This window comes from Podarcis pityusensis (assembly GCF_964106645.2).
Source record: "Podarcis pityusensis genome assembly, chromosome: 11".
Taxonomy (NCBI): domain Eukaryota; kingdom Metazoa; phylum Chordata; class Lepidosauria; order Squamata; family Lacertidae; genus Podarcis; species Podarcis pityusensis.
Window position 1 is genome coordinate 60,212,625 of NC_138036.1, and position 20,351 is coordinate 60,232,975.

Here is a 20,351-nt window from a genome sequence, read left to right on the forward strand (position 1 = left end):
CAGCTATTCCTCCATCAACCATGTCTTGCAATACTGATCTTGTTTCACTTCCTCTGTATTCTGCAATGATCTCATCCCTCAAGGATTTGTCAAAATCTATTGTGCCCAACGCTAAAGATTACAGCCTTATTCTAGCCACTGTTGATATTAACAGTGGCAGCAGATCTCCAATTCCACCTCATTTTTTTCTTCTCTCCAAGACACGAGTATCTAAGCGGTTTCTCCAGTTGCCTTTATTTAAATTGGGTACACCCTGGACAGTCAACTCTTATTGGACTGAAAGTTGAATATGATTATTATACCTGTTAGCCAATAGTTGAGATTTTGTTCCAGAAGGAGAAGTCAAATAAATTGCCAGGTCACCTCTCCGGGGATGTGTGACAGTGATGCGCACAACGACGTGTTCCAGGTAGATGACATGGTGATTGGCATTATCTGCGCAGCCTGTTGCTTTGTATATTGAACGGACACCATTATCTGGTCCATTACGAATATTATCTGGTCGTATTGTTCTGTTTCAAAGACACCAACATAGTCATGGTCTCCAGTGAATACTACAGATAATTTGTTATAAATCACTTTTATCCTTGAACTGTGTATTGAATTTTGGTGATACTGAAATAGGTTTAAGCAGGACTTTTTTTTTACATGTCTGGGTAAGCTTAACATTCTATTCATTAGATGAAATCAATTATACCCTCACTTAAATAGTACTACAGGCTAAAAGATAAGCATCACCACAGTTAACAAGAAAGCCAATTAGTTTACAGAAGTTCCAGATTCCAGAAAACAATTTATATCGTCTTTCATATTTTTCTATTAAAAATTATTTGAGCTGTACGAGTAGCCTCTTCTGAAGGCACAAATGAGAGATGATACATTTAAGTCACAAGCCACCGTATGTGTCCCTGAAGTCTGGTTCATACAACCGTGTTAACCAAGTGATAACTTTCACACACAGCTTGATATTGTGAAACAACTAAAGATACATGCACTATGATGTACGGTAGATTCCATATCATGTGAATCAGTAACCATCCGTGGAAGTGAGCTTGTCAAAAACAAAAGTTACAGCCAGGGCCCCCAAAAAACAAGGCAGGCTGAAGGGTAGAAACAGCAACCAGCCCCAAGGTGTCAGAAGCTCTATACATTATTAAACTGGTTTCTCTGCCAAATATGTTCTAGTTTACTTTTGGCTCAGGCTTTTATAAGCCTCTATGAGGCTGTCATTATAATGTGATTGGAATTATTAGATTTAGGCCTGATAAATACCACCTTAGACAGAAAAGTTGAGACAGGAAACCTGAGATCCAGACCACAAATAACTTTTGAATTATGGAAAGGGAGGACTGCAGCAGAATTATGTACAAAATTGCCATTGCTCATAATATCCTGGGGCATTGTCTCTGTGTCTGCATGGAATGCATAGGGAGCACAATGCTGTGAAGAAACAGTCCACTGAGCCCCACAGGGACCTCGCTGTGTATGGGCACAGCACCCGTACGGTATTCATCAAAGTAACAAAGGATTTAATTAAAATAAAAAAATCAGTCTGAATGGAAACTTCATAAACTGACATTCACAGAACAGCAGCACAAATATCCTTAATCTATTTCTTTATTCAAAAAACAACTGGTATCATACCTGCTGCAGTCCTCCCTTTCCTTGTGTGAGCTCAGTGAATGCATGTACAGAAGGGGGCAGGGATTTATGTTGCACCTATTTTCCTCTAGTCCTGACTTCCATGAATTCAACTGCAGGTCTGAGCAAAGCACATGTATGGTACAGACTGCACATGCACAGACTTCCCTGATCATATAGCCAGAGCCGACATGGACTGGGAGTGAAAGCTTAGATCTTGGACCCAAACCCAGAAATGTTTGTGAGGTAGAAGTGTACTGAGTGCTGTCACTAGATGGATTCCTCTCAAACGTCTATATATTATTATTAAACACAAAGCATATTATATTAATGATATAATTTGTTATCTAGTATATCAAAGCTAACCAATAGATCCAGAACTACAAAAAAGAGGTTAGGGTCAACAATCAAACACATGGAAGAAAAGGAATGGCACGGCATGGTGCCTAAAATGTAAAAAGGTGCGTCTCCCAGGTGAGAATGTTCCACAGTTGGGGAACCGCAGCTGAGAAGGTATTTTCTCTGCATCTCTACCACCCAGGGGAGAAGCTAATTGCTGACTTGGCACTTGATCATATTGGCTTGTTGTGACACAGGCTAACAAGGCCCTAGCCTAGGGACCATGATTTTTATAATATGGCGATATTTTCAATGACAATGTTGGCACTGAAATAATAATTAAAAATATGAGTTATTATATATGTGCTTTGATTTGTAAAACACAAGCACAAAATTAAGTGATCTGCCAAGAATCTCAGAAATCTTCAAATGCCCAGTAGGAAAAAAAATACGTTTGAGAACCATTGCCTTAGGATTATCTTACAGAAAACCAAACAAATACAAGCTGCAATGTACAGCCACAATAAATATATATGCATGCATATGTGTCAACAAACGTCTTCAACAAGCATTACTTGATTTGCCGATCTGTATTTTCAACACACACATGCTGTGGAGGGACTGTTGTCCACTTTTCTGCTTCTATCACCATGGCTTCAGCATCCATCAATCCAAATCCATATAGGTGGCTAACTGCAAAACATAAACAGAATTGTTTACAATTACAAAGTAATTCTATGCTCTTTCATAGAACGCAACACACATTACTGCTACATTCCTCTTAATTCTCCTCCCTCGCCTAATTGCCAAGAACCATACTGCATATAGTTGCCAATCATATCTAAATTCATTGTTCAATTGTTAACTGGCGAAGTCAGATATGGGTCTGATTCACAGATACATGTGCAATCAATTTCCCCCATGTGATTGTAATGTAATTACAGAGTTTGTGGCAGCTGGAAAAATTGCAACTAAGATCACAGAAGTGACTGCCTACAATCTTTGGATATCACCTGGTTCACATTAACATTTCTGTATGTGGCTGCATGCCGAGATAGTGTTTAAACAAAGCTGTGGCTTGCAGAATGATAATTATAGAACGGCAATGTTTCTGCTTGGATGCATCAGCCAGACCTACACCTGAGATTCTATAATACCAGAAAGCAATAGAAAAATGCCTGGTGGAGCAGATGTGTGTGAACCAGATTATCTTTGAGTCTCTTTGGGCAGCACTGCCCCACCTTAGCTCGTGCTTTTCCCAAGCTTTTAGAATGAAATGATGGAATGTTATAAGGAGTAAAAGCCATAATCAGAATCCACAAACACCATGGTGCTCGCTACTGTGGAATTCTGAATATGATACAGCATAGACTATAGTATAGATTTATATTGTAAGCTCTTTTTCACTTTATTGAAGCTGAGTTTTGCTTATGTTAGCTGTATAATGTATCATGCACAGTTATGTGCTCTAGGACTCATAACTTTCAAGGCAATTCAGTAATCCTTACTGTTAATTGTAAGCATTTGTTGATGGAAATTATCTATTAAACCATGTTAGAATTGCATATATGTAGTTGAGCTAGCACCCTGATTCCATCACACTCTTCAAGCTATGGGTAGAAAAAGCTACCTTCCTATTGGCAACTTGATTTTGAATGTATTTTATTTAATAAGTCTATCTTTTTACTCCTGAGAAAAAGATTACCGCCCAATGTTGTAGTACCCACATTAACCTCCCATGGCTGATAGACAGTACACTTAATGTTTCAGAACTTTATTTTTGTGATGAACAAAGAGTAGCATTAACATGTGCCCTGCCATTTTAAACAAAAATGCATACACACAAGAGATTTAGACCCCTGCCCGCCAAATCAAAACAGCCTCGGTGGTGCTATTACGGACGTCCATGTGCAGCCATTCCAGACAGCTGATATTTGGCTGTCTGCGATGCTCACACTTCAAAGGCCCCAATCACATGGATTTGGCTAGCAGCTCCAGGTACTGAGACAGGCCCCTCATTTTCACAGACTAAATAACAGCAATTTGGGAAATCATTACAGAGTTGATAAAACAGCTAATCCCCTACATCTTGACAAAAAAGATGTGCTTACTCATGTGACCACACCATTAAAACGTTATCCATTTTTATATGTTTAAATTAGAATTGCTACTGTTGCTGAACCTGACATTATCAATTTCAGGAGCCTCTGGCAGTGCTATAAGATTCCTTTCAGGTAACATGTTAGAAATGCAATTGCATTAACAACTTCTTGGAAAGATAATGCGTGGGATATATACTTTTATTTATCCCGAACTGCAAAACTCTACCTGAAAAGGCTGATGAAATACTGTCATTTCTGTGCTACCAAAGGCCACCGCAGCCTCTCTGCTGCTCTAAATACATGTCTTTATTATGTTCAGGTGTACTTTTACATCAATGTGAGTATTGTAGCAAGGGATCTCATTGTGAGCCAAGTAGCAAAGTGACCTGTGACTCACAAAAGCAGGGTAGAAACATGTGGAAGGCAGACACCTGCTGATGTAGTTCTCAACTAGCTTGACTCTCCAAAAGAAGTAAAATTTTTAGACTGTTTAGGTATTGTAAACGAGGGAAATATCCACTTACTTTAAAGAATATTGGAACTGTGCAGTTATGAAGCCTAGTTTTTCTCTAGACTACACAGAATGGTCCCCTGTGACGTGATGTAGTGCTACATTTTGAAGTGAAGGAGCTCATCATGGCAGCCCCATCTGGACTCAGGCCACCCCAAGGGGAATTCACAGCTTCACCTCACCTCCATTATACAATTGTGCAATGAAGTATTGCCAGATTGCTAGCATGAAGTAGAAAAGGAAAAAGCTATATGGCATCTGCTTGATTATTTCTCTCATTCTTTGACTTTTGCTATGTTCCTCTGCCATAAACAATTGTAAACCCTGAAAGCCTCACTTATACCTCACTTAGTTGCCAGAGCAAGGAAAGTCCCTCCATCTTTTTGGTGCTCCTGCATATGTCAATGTTCCTGCTATGAAAAAGAAGTCCCCAATCTGTTCTCCATACCACCGGATATCAAGTATGGCACAAGGAGACTGGATACCCATATCTCCCTGCCTGAAATACTGGTGCTTTGCAGACCACAAACCTGCCACAGGGATATGGAGATGTTTGATTTGGGGAAAAAGCAGATCAGCTTCTTGCTCCCTCCCCCCATAAACTATGTCCTTGCCCCAACAAACCATTAATTAGTATATGTGCTAGCATTGCTTCTCAGTAGAGTCCTGGAGGGTTACAGGATCTTTAGGAAACTTTGAAGATGTGCTGGGAGGTGTAACTCCAGTGGTTTTGACTATCTAGATAGTCTTTAATCCAAGAAGGGACCCTAGTCTTGCTTGGGTTATTCCTACACAAGGGATTCACTGAATCCCCATGGGATAACAGCTGTAATACTATGAATATCATTACTGCTAATTTATTTATTTGTATAACTTTTCTTCAGCAAAAGGGTTGCCAGAGTGGCACACAATATTAAAATTACACATAAAGCAGCTAAACACAAAACTGTCATCCTGGATAGATAATAAAAACTCAACCAATCAGCAGTTAACATCAGCTAAAGTTATGTTGAAAAGTCTATGACCTCTAAACAAACAGGTCTTTGCCTGATGTAGAAAAGACTGCAGGTACCTGGGGCTGTGTGATGTCAACGGTGTGTGTGTGTGCACACCACAGGGCATGTGTGCCATGTCATCACACCCCTGGCGTGCTGACATCCCTCATGCATGCAGCAGAGTATGGTGACATAGCGGGTGCACATAGAGGGGCCTGGTGATGTTGTGTGAGTATGCCCCATGGCGTGCATGCCCAGCTGTGCTGCGCTTGTGGGTGCCTGGCCCCCACAGCAAGCAGGGCCCCTGAGACCTAGCGCCTAGGGTTGTAAGCTATAGCAGATAGAGATCAATAGTTCTGAGGCCTACAAAGAAAGGACAGAAAAGGGATGTTCCCTTGTTTTTGCAAGAGTGAGCTTTTATTAATTATTCAAAAAGTTGTATGAGGTGAAGTAGCAGGTTGAAAAGGAGCCTTGCAGGACACACTCCAGTCTATTAAGCTTTCTGTTTCTATTAAAGCACACTATAAATAAGCAGTTAGAAAATAAAAGTGTAGTTTTCTGAGCTGAAAAAATGAATACTTAGAATTCATTTGGCTGATGGGAATTTAAAAACACTGTTTGCTAAATAGTCATAGTGAATACTAGCAGCCCATTCTCCAACATGCATAGCTGGAGCAAATATAAAGACACACACACACACACACACACACACACACTCATTTATCTCCCATTACTGTGGGGAGCAATGGGTGCATTTCTAGCTCTTTCCATCTGTTTTCTGGCTTGAAATCGGTAGGAGCAACGGCTCTGAGGCACAGCGTTGCCATGCAAGCAAGTTAATCAGCCCACTGAAAAGGCATCCTGACCCACTTTCAGGTGCCAGCTCTCACTGACTCTTTGTTGAGTTTGAGACTCCTTCAGGTTTTTGCTGTTTTACTCCTCTGATTTCCCTTTTCAAAAGAAAGGCATTCTTTCCTTTTCCCTACTTGCTTCTTATTCATTTTTTCACAGAAAAAGGCAGTTCTCCCGCATCCTGTGTTACAGTGAAATCCTAAACGTGTTTTCCCAGAAGTGTCCCACAGTGTTCTATAGAATCCCTAGGAAGGTGTAACCAAGAGTAATCATGTCTACTCAAAGTTAGTCCTACTGAATTCAATGGTGTTTACTCCAAGGCAGGTGGGGCTAGGATTGCAGCTTAAATCAGTTTTAGAAGCTTGCTTCCTTAATTTCTCAAATAAGCCTTAGTAAGAACATGTCATGGAAGAAATATGTTTCAGCCATCAAGCGAATGATGGTACATTTCTACAAGAAACTCAGTCTGATCAGAGTAATTCATTCTATGAAAAACAGGCATTTAATTGTTATTCTTGGTTGTAGTTGAGGACAATAGTGAAATATTACACGAAATATTGCCATGTGCAATAGTAAAGTACCGATCCATTCTTGCCAACAGCAGTGTGCAATTCTCCCCCCTCTCACATCAAATTCAAAGTTGGATATTGTTATTTAATCTAAATCATTTGCTTTTCCTTGATCCAAAACTAACAAGAGGTTTAGAGAGAGCTACAGTTTTATTGGAAACATTGCTCAGCTTTCATTGCCAAACTAATTTACTTAAAACTATTCTTTTTATTTGGGTTAAAGTTGATTCCTCAATTCCACAGTGATGGGGGCCATTTAGTTTTCCCCCTTTTCCAAATCCAACATGAGATTATAGAACAATTTTGTTAGGTCACATTCTGTTCTTGGTATCCCTTCATCTATGGCATTAATCAGGCAGTGTGTGTGTGTGTGTGTGTGTGTGTGAACCCCACCCTAAAATATGGTTGACATATACCAGATGGCTCCCAAAAGCAGCTTAAAATAAAAGACACAGAATTACTGCAAGTGCATATGAATATTGCAATGTTTCACATATATACCGTATTTTTCGCTCTATAAGACGCACCAGACCACAAGACGCACCTAGTTTTTGGAGGAGGAAAACAATAAAAAAATATTCTGAATCCCAGAAGCCAGAACAGCAAGAGGGATTGCTGCGCAGCGAAAGCAGCAATCCCTCTTGCTGTTCTGGCTTCTGGGATAGCTGCGCAGCCTGCATTCGCTCCATAAGACGCACACACATTTCCCTTTACTTTTTAGAAGGGAAAAAGTGAGTCTTATAGAGCAAAAAATACGGTACATATTGACAAATACTGTAAAATACAATAGATTTCATAAATTACTGCCACTATGGCAGAAAACATGACAAAAATAGTATTCTAGATATTAGCATGTATGAGCACATACAGAAAACAAAATGTGATGCAAAGAATTTGGTTGATTCCTGACAACCTATTTATTCATCCTGATATGTTTGCACGAAGTTTGCTTGGTTAGACAACATCGGCTGTTTTTCGAACATTCATTCTGATTTGTTTGCAGGGTTATATGATGCTGTGCTAAGCAATTGTTACTTCACTCTTTACAGTGCATTTTCCAGTCAAATCCCCTATTGCAAAAGGTCTGATTGGGTCCTTTTTTTGGGGGGGGGGGGTTGTTGTTCCAAGAACTCTAAATCAACTTTGTGCAATCTGAATCTGCCAGCATGTGAATGAATCCCACATGAAAATAGTGCCTCAATATCCCACATAATATGGCACAGTGTACTTTCCTCCGGCCCTGCCATTTTATATATTTTTGTGCTTATGATACCGAGCCAAGATAGGGCACAGATGAAAAAATATGCCCAGAGAAAAGTAGCTGGCAAGTCTTGCCTGATGACATACATCTGGGGTGGGGAACCTCAGCCCTGGGGAGCAAATGTGGCCCTCGTGGCCTCTCTACCCAGCTCCCAGGACATTCCCTCGGCCATGTCTCTTCCCTAGGCCATTCCCCCAATTGGCCATGCTTTGCACCTTCCTGGCCTGTTTTTTGCGGGCTGGAATGTGTCCGGAAATGCCTGCTGCTTGCCTGGATAGAGGACGTTTGCATGGCTGGACTGTAGTCCACCAGGCAAAGTTAAGAGTCCCGTCTATTGCTCCACCCACTTTTTTGCCTGACTTCACCCACCACTTGCATGCAGCCCATTTTAGTTTTATTGTTTTCAGGAACCAAAGGTGAAAGGGTCATATTTCCTTCTTAAATTATGCCTTTTTGTTATTCAGAAATTAAATATCCATACAAATCGCATAAAGGAAATATCATATAAGCTTAGTAATATTGTATTGGCAAATATTTTCCCCAGGACTACCATTAAAAAAAACAAAACAACTTTCTGCAAATGTGGTAAATGATGTCATTTATTATTTTGGCACAATGGTGGCATACAGCTAATAGTTTACATCTTGAAGTTTGTTGGTGCACTTGAACTTGGAACTATGTGTTGTTTAGCTTCCTTTCTACTAGAGATGGAGAACTTGTGGCTCTCCAGCAGTTGCTGGACTCCAACTCCCATCATTCCTGTCCATTGCCCGTGGTGGCCAGGGCTGAGGGCAGCTGGAGTCCACCATCTGGGCAGCCACAGGTTCCCTATCCCTGCTTTATACCATGATCCTAAATTTATAATATAGAAATATGTCTAACTGATTTCAAGGAACTTACTTCTAGGTAAGGGTTGTTTTGATCACTACTTTCAAAAAATCATAATGTTGTAAATACTATGCTAAACATCAGGCTTAAAAATCACATTTAGGCTTCCCAGCCTAAGAGTTAGCTGAAGAGCATTTTTGCCTCCAAAATCAACCTATATTAACTGTTCCAATCCGGTTTCCTCTAACTTGCATATGGCATAGCTACATGATACAAGTGGCTGGTAAAGCCACATGGAGGCAGACTTCCCAAACGTTTAACCTCATGGTCTTGTTTATCTTATTAATCAAAATAGAATAGCTCTAACTGGCAGGCAAAGCGTATGAGATTTTTCTCTTTTGGAAGGTGGAAAAAAGAGTTTGCAATGATGAATAGGAAGGGAATACTCACCCTTGTAACCAGCCCCATTGGTTTTCCAGTCATTAGCAATCAGATGCCCTGCCCGTGAAGTCCTTACAATGATATGCTGTATATCTCTCCATGTCAGTAGTCGACTAGGGAAAGACAGTGAACAGTCATTTTACAACAAAAAAATAAGAAAATCCCAAGGAGGAGGGGGGGGGAGAGTGTCTCAAAGCAGAGAACAGAAACCTTTCTCAAAGTATTCAAGCCAATATACAGCGTTAAAAGACTGCAATAAATTTCAATCTTCATAATTTTCAGGGCAGAAAAGTTTTTACAAGCATGAAGTGGTTCATAGTTACAGGAAGAACATCTGTCTATCATCTATCTATCTATCTATCTATCTATCTATCTATCTATCTATATCATCTACCAGTGGTTCCTAAACTACTTTCCCCATCAACCACTTGCTGATGTCTTCGAGGTCAACTTAATGATCTCCCCTGACCCTGACCAGAGAGCGATGCCAGTGTCACACTGCTGATGTGGAGTCTGCAGAAAATCCCATAATGGGGCATTCTGGGGACAGAGAGCAGTAGGGGCCATGCCGGCCTCAGTGCCACCACATTACAGTGTTCCAGACTGGTACGAGATTTGCCTGCACCCTGACCTTTGCCAGGGTTTAATCTCTAGAAAAACTAACAGAAGAAAATAATTGTTTCTTTTATTTATTTAAACAATTTACAGAATGCTTAACTCTGTAGTGTCTAAATGGTAAGACTACTTATCTGTCCAAGAGCACTGAAATAATAGGCAACTTATGGCTGCTTTCAGGTATAACTGGGGTTTCTGTTAGCAATGGAATTGTGAGCAACTACTGCTAGTCTTGCTGCCCTTTTCCTATGCTGAGTCTGCTAATACATTTGAATTAGCAGCAATCAGTACAGTTCATGTCCAGGTTATCCTTGACTTTCATGTTAGTACATCAATGTGTCGATCACCCACAAAAAACCCCACAAGGATTGAAAAAAAATAATCCAGTCTCTAGAAGCATCTGAGCAGTAAAAAGAAATAAAATAGTAATATGGATGAGATTAAGTTGTCAGGTAAAATAACCATCCAATTCCCACAGATAATTCAAAAGGTTTTTTTGTCCAGCTCAATTTTTAACGGAACCCATATTCTTCCTACAACAGAATTTACCTATAGCACTGGGACAAATGCAGCTGTTGGACACTTTAAAATAAAACACATAAAGATTTTCTACTATACTTCACATGCAATTCCTCAAATATTTTTTAATAATAATGGTAATATTATATGCATTCCAATCCTACAACTAAACAATAAAATGTACCATAGAAGATTCAAATAATGCTTGATTTCACAAATATGGAAATTAAACAAAATAAAAGTAGGAAATGAAAGCTCAAGTACTCATCATTGCCTGCCAAATTTCTATCTATAACTGCTTGGCTGTTTGTTGAAGCATAAATGCTCTTATGTTCCCACTAATACAAATAAAAGTGGCTTGGAAACATTCCCCAAATCATCAAACTTTCAAAAAGGTGAACTGTGAATATTCTGGGAAGACACAAAAGAAGTATAACTTTATGCGCCTGCTCTTCAAACTACAGTGCTGAATTTGTAATTTTCCTAATCCATTTTAATATATTCCAGACAACATGGTCTGACAAAGAGTTTAGCTTTTTGAAACATTGGATGTGTAGATATGTTATACAAAAGCAAGCATTGCCATTCGTTATTTTCTGCTGTAGATTAAATCTGTGAGATTTTCAAAATTCAACTTGGTCAGGAGAAATAAGTGCTTTGTGTTGCTGCTGAGGAGAGTGTGCCACTTCGCTTTTAGCTATATGCATACAATCAAGATGATAAACTTCAGATTCAGGGAACTAGAAATGAAAGTATGAGGAATCAATGCACATGCAAAAAGTAATGCAAACATTAAAGCCTTTGCGTAAAACTAGGATTCCCCTAGGCAACAAAAGGACATTGATTCCACCAGTTCTTCTACACTCATTGATGGGAGCTCCCACTCTGCCAGGTTCACACTGGAAACAGAATGAGGCCATGAATATGCATACTAAGTTTATGATGTTAATAATTTCCAGGGGAGATGTTGCAATAAAATACAGTGGTACCTCGGGTTAAGTACTTAATTCGTTCCGGAGGTCTGTTCTTAACCTGAAACTGTTCTTAACCTGAAGCACCACTTTAGTTAATGGGGCCTCCCGCTGCTGCTGTGCCGGCGGCGTGCGATTTGTGTTCTCATCCTGAAGCAAAGTTCTTAACCCAAGGTGCTATTTCTGGGTTAGCGGAGTCTGTAACCTGAAGCGTCTGTAACTCGAGGTACCACTGTACATAGGAGATGCCACTTATTGCTTTAAATATATAAAATTATCTTTTGTTGCTACAAACTAGCAACACAAATGCAAAAAATTAAAGCATAGGCCTCACTTTGACCAACAATGTTTATGTGTTCAAATGAAAGATTTTAATAAAATATTTTCTCTTTCCTATGTGGTATTAAACCCGATCCAAACAATAATTTGTTATGTATTGAAGTTCTCAACCTGGCCACCAGGAGAATTGTGTATATAGTTTTCACTCAGGTCCACGTCAGTTATTTTAGGCGGAAAACCCTGGGTTGTTGCTGCTACAATGTTGACAGCCGGCTGCCTATAAAAGCAGGCCGGCTGAGCTGTTTGCAGTTCAGTTCTGTTCCAGCTTACAAATAAAGAGCTGCTTTGGAGAAATCGCTGCATTGTCTGCTATGTCTACCCACTATTTAACACTGGCGACGAAGGTGGGATCGATGGACATCAGAGCACAGCCAGACGCGGCCACTCTCAAAGATGAGCTGAATCACGGAGCGAAATCACAGAGCAGAACCAATTCAGAGCTGACCGTTCTGGCTAGAGCACTGTGTTCCATCCATCGCCTCCACATCGGCATCGGAATCATGGCTTCACTTGTGCCTCTACAGCCATTTACCCCAGCCTCTGAATCATGGGACTCCTACCTCACTCGGTTCGACTGCTACCTCCAAACCAACGAGCTAACAGAAGTATCACAGGAGCAGAAGCGAGGCCTATTCCTCAGCCTCTGTGGGCCTGAGGTGTTTGAGACGGCCCGAGCATTGGTTGCGCCTGAAGCAGTCCTGGCAGCACAGTGGGACACGATTATAGAGAAGCCTCCACAACCACTACGCGCCAAAGCCGTCCAAGATTGCTGCCCGCCATGCATTCTACCACTGGAACCAGGAAGGGGGAGTCAATTAACAACTAGACCACCGCCCTCCGACAGGCTGCAATGCACTGCAAGTTCCGAGACTTGGACGATGCCCTGATGGATCGAATCGTCTGCAGGGTCCGGGACATCCGTCTGCAACGGCAACTCCTCGCCAAGCCAGACCTCACGCTGCAGAAAGCCATTGAGAAGGCCATGGCCTCAGAAGCTGCTGAACTCTCTGCCCAGAAAATCCGCAAGGCCAGTAGCCCGTATTTAAAAGACTATGATCACTGGACAAACTGCACATGTAAAGCTGTATGGTGAATAGGGTCAATTAATATGCTGATGTGCCTTACTGAAACCAATAAACGTATTGCTGTATGTAATGGAACCACTATGATTGTAACTAATGCCTTATCTCGGTGGGGAGGGGTGTTATGTATTGAAGTTCTCACCCTGGCCACCAGGGGTATTGTGTATCGTATTTTTCGCTCTATTGGACGCACCGGACCACAGGACGCACCTAGTTTTTAGAGGGGGAAATCAAGGGAAAAAATATTATTCCCCCCCCCAGCCCCAAAGAGCAAGCTTCTCCCAGAGCTTCTCGGGGCTGTGGGGGAAGCCTGGGTTCCCCCCCCCAGCCCCAAAGAGCAAAGAAGCCAAGACAGCGAGCGGGATCCATAGCCGTGCAACCTCTCCAGCCAGGAGCTAAACCTCTCCAGCGCAGCTAAAGAAGAAGACAAGGCAGCGAGCGCGATCCATCCCGCTCACTGCCTTGGCTTCCTCTTTAGCCTTGAGCAGCATCTTTAGCCTTGCGCAACAGGATGGATCGTGCCCGCTGTCCACCGGGGCTGGATTAGATGACTCCTGGGGTTCCCTTCCAACCCTGCAATTCTATGACCTTGGAAGGTGTTGGGGGTCTCCACCACTGGAGGCTTTTAAGCAGCAGTTGGGGGACCATCTGCCTGGCGTTCTTTAGCTGTAACTCCTACATTGTGAGGGGGCTGGGCTAGATGACCCTCGGGTGGCCCTCCCAACTCTATACAGTCCTACACTTCTGCGGCAGGAGATCCACAGCCACTTCACACAATGCCCACTCCCAATTTTCATTGGAGAGACATGTGGCTTCAGTGTCTAGGTAAGTACCCCCCTACCTGCCACTCTCCCCCCACCCCACTTAAGCCGAGGGAATTCCTGCCCAAAGAAGCTCCCAGGTGAGGCAAGGGTTAAGATCTACCTCTGGTAAATGGCTTTCCCTTTTCTCTTCTTCTTCTGTGCTATTTCCTTTTGTGTTTTGTTTAATCTGTTTTTATTGTATACTAAAATAAAACCTGCAAAGTTTCCTTTTTTATAATATCCCCCCCTCCAAACTAAAACGTTAATCTAGATAAAAACACTGATCCAGAGGAAAAGAAGGGGGTGGAGAAAGGACGAAAAAAGAAAAAGAAGTAGAGAAAGAGACAGAGAGATTTTTTAAAAGTTGGCTTCTTTAGCCTTCATCAGCCTCCCGCGGCTGGAGAGGCGCAAGGCTAAGGAGGAAGCCCGGGCAGCGAGGGGATGGATCGCGCTCGCTGCCCGGGCTTCCTCTTTAGCCCTGCTCAGCCTCCCGCGGCTGGAGAGATTGCGCAAGGCTTTTCTAGAGAAGGGAGAAGGGACTGACTGACTGCGTCAGTCCCTTCTCCCTCCTGGGGAAAAGCCTGCAAGAGCCGCACGAAGCTTGTGTGTGGCTCTTGGGGGCTTTTCCTGCCTGCCTCCCCCCTGCATTCGCTCCATAGGACGCACAGACTTTCCCCCTTAGTTTTTAAGACGGAAAAACTGCGTCCTATGGTGCGAAAAATACGGTATATAGTTTTCACTCAGGTCCACATCAGTTTATTTAGGCGGGAAACCCTGGGTTGTTGTTGCTACAATGTTGACAGCCGGCTGCCTATAAAAGCAGGCCGGCTGAGCTGTTTGCTGCTCAGTTCTGTTCCAGCTTACAAATAAAGAGCTGCTTTGGAGAAATCGCTGCGTCGTCTGCTATGTCTACCCACTATTTAACATAATTTCCCTAGTGAATGCTCTTATTAAATATACCTGCAATGTGCCCAACACAAGGGGAGAAAAAACACTTATGGGAATGAGCTGGTTTGTGATCAAAGGTTTTCCCCTCCTCTTTCCCTTTGACCAAAATAATCAAGAAATGAAAAACAAATCAACACTCTTGATTGCATAATGTAACTTCTCATTTGTATATGTGTCAATAAATCTGAACAAACATAATATGTGCAAATTCACAAACATTTTAAAATACAGTGTTCCAATTACCATAGCTGCAAAAAGGCATGGATTAAAAAACTCTGAGCAAGACCACCCTGAACCAAATCTCACTACTGCAACATAGATTGCATTTCGCAGTACAAAGCACAGAACAGAGACATATAACTTTTCCTTTTGGTGAAAGTACAAGAGAGAGTCCTATTTTTCAATAATTTCCACTGTGGTGGCCATTCTGTTTTGGTCCTTATTTAAGAACTGCGGTGTACAGCCAGGCTCCTCTAGCTTCTCCAGGGTCCCCCTTCTCACTGTGTGTACCTGGGTTGTCGTTAAGTCTTGCTGTCACTAGAGGACACTGTGGTGCCTACTTATCTCCTGCATGCTCAACAGTCATGTTTTATATTACTGTACCTAATATTAATTAACAAATATATTTTGATTAATTTATCCAATGTTAACTACTTACTTACTATTTAAATTACTAGATATGCAACTTAAATTTTCTTAATGTAAATAAATCTATTTCACCCGACATTTGAAGTAGGCATGAGCAGCATATGAACTGAGGGCCTAGTTGTGCTGTGACCAATTTTCTAAAAATAAAAAAATAAAAAATAGGGTTCTGGCAGGTTTGCAAATTCAAGCATTTACTGTACTTTTTGCTGCTGTTCTTTTGAGAGTCTCCTGGATCAATCCTTCTCACCAGCTAGAGCTACTATGGCAATTCTTGGCCATGGAGATTCATGCATTTGTAACTTGAAGAGCTGATTATCGCAATGTGCTCCATGTGGGGCCACCCTTGCGCCTGGTTGGGAAACTCCAGCTTGTGCAAAATGCTGCAGGTAAACAGTTGGCGGGGACAGACAACCACCAGTGCTAAAAAATGTAACACCAGTGCTAAAAAAAATTCTATTGGCTAGCCCTATGTTGTCAGACCAGGTTCAAGGTTCTTGTATTCATTTAATTTGTAATATATTGGGCTGTTTCAAATGCAGAACTAAATTAAGAGTTTCTAGCATCATAGGAATGAGCCTCAGGCTCATGTACTCCCCCCGTCTCATTCAGCACAGTCACAAGGCAGAGAATGGAGAAAGAGGCTTCTACTTTCAAATTTGGGATTACTCCCAAGTTACACCCAAACTGGGAAAACTGTGGTCAGTCGAAACTATTGTTTGTTAACAACCAGGATCATTATCCTGCATTCTGATGTAAAGGAGGACTCTAATTATTTGAAACACCTCTTGCACTGGAGCGCTGGGTGTAGGGAATAAGAATCATAGAATCATAGACTTGGAAGTAATCCCAAGGGTCATCTAGGAATCTCAACTAGATCATAAATGACAGATGGCCACCCAACCTCTGCTTAAAAACCTCCAAGGAGGGAGAGTCCACCACCTCCTGAGGGAGACCGTTCCACTGTCGAACAGCTCTGACTGTCAGAAAGATTTTCTGAATGTTTAGTTGGAATCTCCTTTCTTGTCACTTGAAGCCATGGGTTCAAGTCCTCCCCTCCAGAGCAGGAGAAAACAAGCATGTTCCCTCTTCCATGTGACAGCCCTTGAGTTATTGGAAGATGGCTATTTATCTCCTCCTGTTTAAAGCAGGCAGGTGTTTGCTTACCTCCTCTCTTCCTATCTTGGGCTGCAGGTTCCTCTTTACATCATTTATCCTGTTATCACCAGGTTGGGCATCACTTTCCTTTTGGGTGAAGACCAGAGGCAAAGTAGGTGTTGAGTAGTTCCACCTTCTCTTTGTCACCAAATAGCCATCATCTCCACACAATGGACCTACCACTTAAAGATGACTTCCATATCTTCTCTCAGTCTCCTCTTTTCCAGGCTAAACATACCCACCTCCCTCAACCATTCCTCATAAGGCTTGGTTTCCAGACCCTTGATCATCTTGGTTGTCCTCCACTGCACATGTTCCAGCTTGTCAATATGCTTAAATTGTGGTGCCCAAAACTGGACACAGTATTCCAGGTGTGGTCTGACCAAGGCAGAATAGAGTAGTACTACAGAGGTACCTTGGTGTACAACCATAATCTGTTCTGGAGGTTTGGTTGTAAACCAAAACAGGTTGTAACCCAAGGTGCGCTTTTGCAAGTGGGGCCTCCCCCCCCAAAAGGGGTTGTAATCCAAAAATAATAATAAATGCATTGTAATCCAAAAAAAGGGACACGCATTTCCAGGTTTGACGTGGTTGTAATCCAAAACGGTTGCAAACCAAGGTACCACTGATTGCTTCCCTTTGATCTGGACACTATACTTCTGTTGATGCAGCCTAGAATAGCATTAGCCTTTTTTTTTGCTGCTGCTGCATCACACTGTTGTCTCATGTTAAGCTTAGGGTCTACCAAGACCCCTAGATTATTTTCACATGTACTGGCTAGCAAGCCAGGTGCCCCCCCATCCTATATTTGTGCACCTGGTTCTTCCTGTCGTAAGTGCAGAAGCTCACATTTGTCCCTACTGAAATTCATTTTGTTAGCTTGTGTCCAGTTCTCCAATCTGTTACGGACATATTGAATTCTGATTCTGCCTTCTATGGAATTAGCTACTGTATTTTTTGCTCTATAAGACTCACTTTTTCCTTCCTAAAAAGTAAGGGGAAATGTGTGTGCGTCTTATGGAGCGAATGCAGGCTGTGCAGCTATCCCAGAAGACAGAACAGTAAGAGGGATTGCTGCTTTCACTGCGCAGCAATCCCTCTTGCTGTTCTGGCTTCTGAGATTCAGAATATTTTTTTTCTTGTTTTCCTCCTCCAAAAACTAGGTGCGTCTTGTGGTCTGGTGTGTCTTATAGAGCGAAAAATACGGTACCTCTCCCAGTTTGGTGTCACCTGCAAATTTGTGAGCATCCCCTCAATTCCTTCATGCAAGTCATTTATAAAGATGTTGAACAACAACAGGCCCAGGACAGAACCCTGTGGCTCCCTACTTGTCACTCCCCCCCCCCCCAAGTTGACAAGGAACTCCTTGGGTTCGGTCGGTCAACCAGCTACAAATCCACCTAACAGTTGCCTCGTTCAACCCACAAGAATATCATGGGGGACTTTGATAAAAGCTTTACTGAAATCAAGATATACTACATCCGCAGCATTTCTCTGATCCAGAAAAAAGGAATTAATGAACTTCAGTTTGATTAAATTTGCAGGCTGAATATATGGACTCTCAGAATGTAACTCTCCACAGAAGTCATTGCCCAGCATATATGGAGCATGGGGCAAACCCAAAGTACCGAAGCTACTCCTGGCCCTGGGTTACATTTTCACTGAGCATGGTAGCTGCCTTAGAAGAAAAGGGATCTGTTAATTTCAAACACAGCTGTAGAGTGTTGTTTGCCAGTGCTGTTTCCCTTCTATGTGTGAGCCTCACGACAACTGGCCCTTTAACACCACCACGACTCAGACATGATTTTCAGAGTTGCTTCACGTGTTGCTTTTTCTGACTCAGAATTATGTGGTATGTGCAGGGATAGCCCCCCCTTAAAGGTATGTAGAATAAACTAGATGCAGGGTTTTTTTCAGTTCTGGCACCTTTTTTTCTAGAAAAATAGCACTTTTTCTAGAAAGATGCAAAATATATCAAAGTTGCATCCTTTCCTAGGCGAATCACTGACTCAGAGAAAAAACTCATTAATCTTAATTGATTCAGCACTCATTTAACCTCCCAAGAGATAGTTGTTAACCTCTTGTTAAGCCTCTTGAAAGCTGAAAAAAAAATGTATTAGCAAGACTAATAACCGATACCGATAGATAACTGGCCACATTTCAAAAACCAAACTATCTTTTTGCCAGAAAAGAATCCCCAAATGGCTCATCAGCATTTGCTTACTGCTTTTGGATTGTGCACTCCAGAATGTTTAGCATTAATAAAAATGAGCAAGGGGTGTTGGGTGTGTGTGTGTGAAATAGGGACCCATCAGCCAAAAAACAAATGGCAAATCTTCCTCATGTGATGCTCACAAGGAGTTGCCCTCACTCTTCATGATGTCCCCAAAGGATTTATAAAGATAGTAAATTTGAAAAACTAGAAGTGGAAAATATATATAATTAGCTCAATTCTGTTCTAAACAATGTCTGGAGAAAGTGTGCACAATCCCCACCTTACTGGAGAACATGGCTGATTGCCTTTAACATTTACTGTTCATTTGCATAATGTGGCATAACGTCTGCTGTGCTACTTTACATAAAATTTTCATACTTTGTTTTATTAAGTATTTTTATTTTGTAATTTCATATTTTTATGTGTAAACCAGATTGTGTTTGAGTTTATCATAAAAAGGAAGAATATAGATGACGAAGTCCTTCAAGTAATCTGGTCCAAAACAATATAGGGATTTAAAAGCTAAAACCAGAACTTGAAATTGAAATTGAGCCCCAAACCTCATTGGTAAGTAGTGCAACTGTTTCAGTATTGGTGTCATATGGTCCAAACTCATTATTTGCACCAATAACCAGGGAGCTGCATTCTGTGCCAGTTGAAATTTCCAAACTTGTCTTTAAAATTTGCTCCACATGGAGCACATTGCATCAGTCTAGTCTAGACGCACTATTCCATGATGAACTGAGGCCAAATCACCTGTCTCTAGATAGTGCTGCAGCTAGCGTATCAGTCTAAACCTGTAAAAGGTGCTCCAATTGCCTCCCCCCCCCCCAGTTAAGGAATTGTGTCTAACACTTGCAACTGCAAAATGATGCCTTGGACCAAAAAAGGGTTCATAAACTGAGGTCTCAGGATGTATACCCAACAGAGAATATCCTCAGATCTCAATTTTCACCTTCAAAGGATTCTTTTGCATGGTGAAATGGAGTGGGGGAGATAATTTTTTGTTCTCTTTTGAAAGAACTGGGGGGGGGGGGGAGGAATGGTTAATTTCTTTCAAAGGAAAGGAAGGGGGCAGAAGAATAAAGAGTTCTTTGCTTTCACCCTATCCTCTGAATTATTCATAGGTCCCTATTTGTGCAAACTTAATAGGCTCAGTTACTTGACCAAAGGGCTCAATTACTTGGGAATAGCAGCAACAACCAGTTCATCTTGTTTAGAGGGTCACACATTCAGACTAGAGACAGTGTATTAAATGGGCAGGTTCAAAAATGAATCCTTAGGCTGCTGGTGTCATCTATCCTAAGGAGAGATGTTTTTGTACAAGCATGTCAGCAGCAGAATATGAAGGTACACGTGGTTTTAAGAGGGCTGGGATAAGCAGACTATTTCCAAATGCCACCATGAAAAAACAACAAAGCAGAATATTAAAAATGTGGGAGCTATTCAGTCAAATCTAACAATGAATGTTTTTTGCTAGTTAGCATGTGAAGCGGTTAAGACCATAGAGTTCTATT

General features: G+C 41.6%; 1 protein-coding gene across 6 annotated transcripts in view; it reads right to left on the reverse strand.

The window, feature by feature from the left end:
• LOC308458002 (proprotein convertase subtilisin/kexin type 5-like) overlaps nucleotides 1-20,351 on the reverse strand; it is a 167,837-nt gene that overhangs the window by 21,770 nt on the left and 125,716 nt on the right. For all 6 annotated transcript variants that reach the window (XM_080972454.1, XM_080972455.1, XM_080972456.1 and 3 more), the window contains 3 exons: nucleotides 9,549-9,652; nucleotides 2,556-2,673; nucleotides 303-512 (listed from right to left, as the gene is read on the reverse strand). In XM_080972454.1, the coding sequence (XP_080828580.1) occupies nucleotides 303-512; nucleotides 2,556-2,673; nucleotides 9,549-9,652 (432 nt within the window). The remainder of the gene's footprint in view (nucleotides 1-302; nucleotides 513-2,555; nucleotides 2,674-9,548; nucleotides 9,653-20,351) is intronic.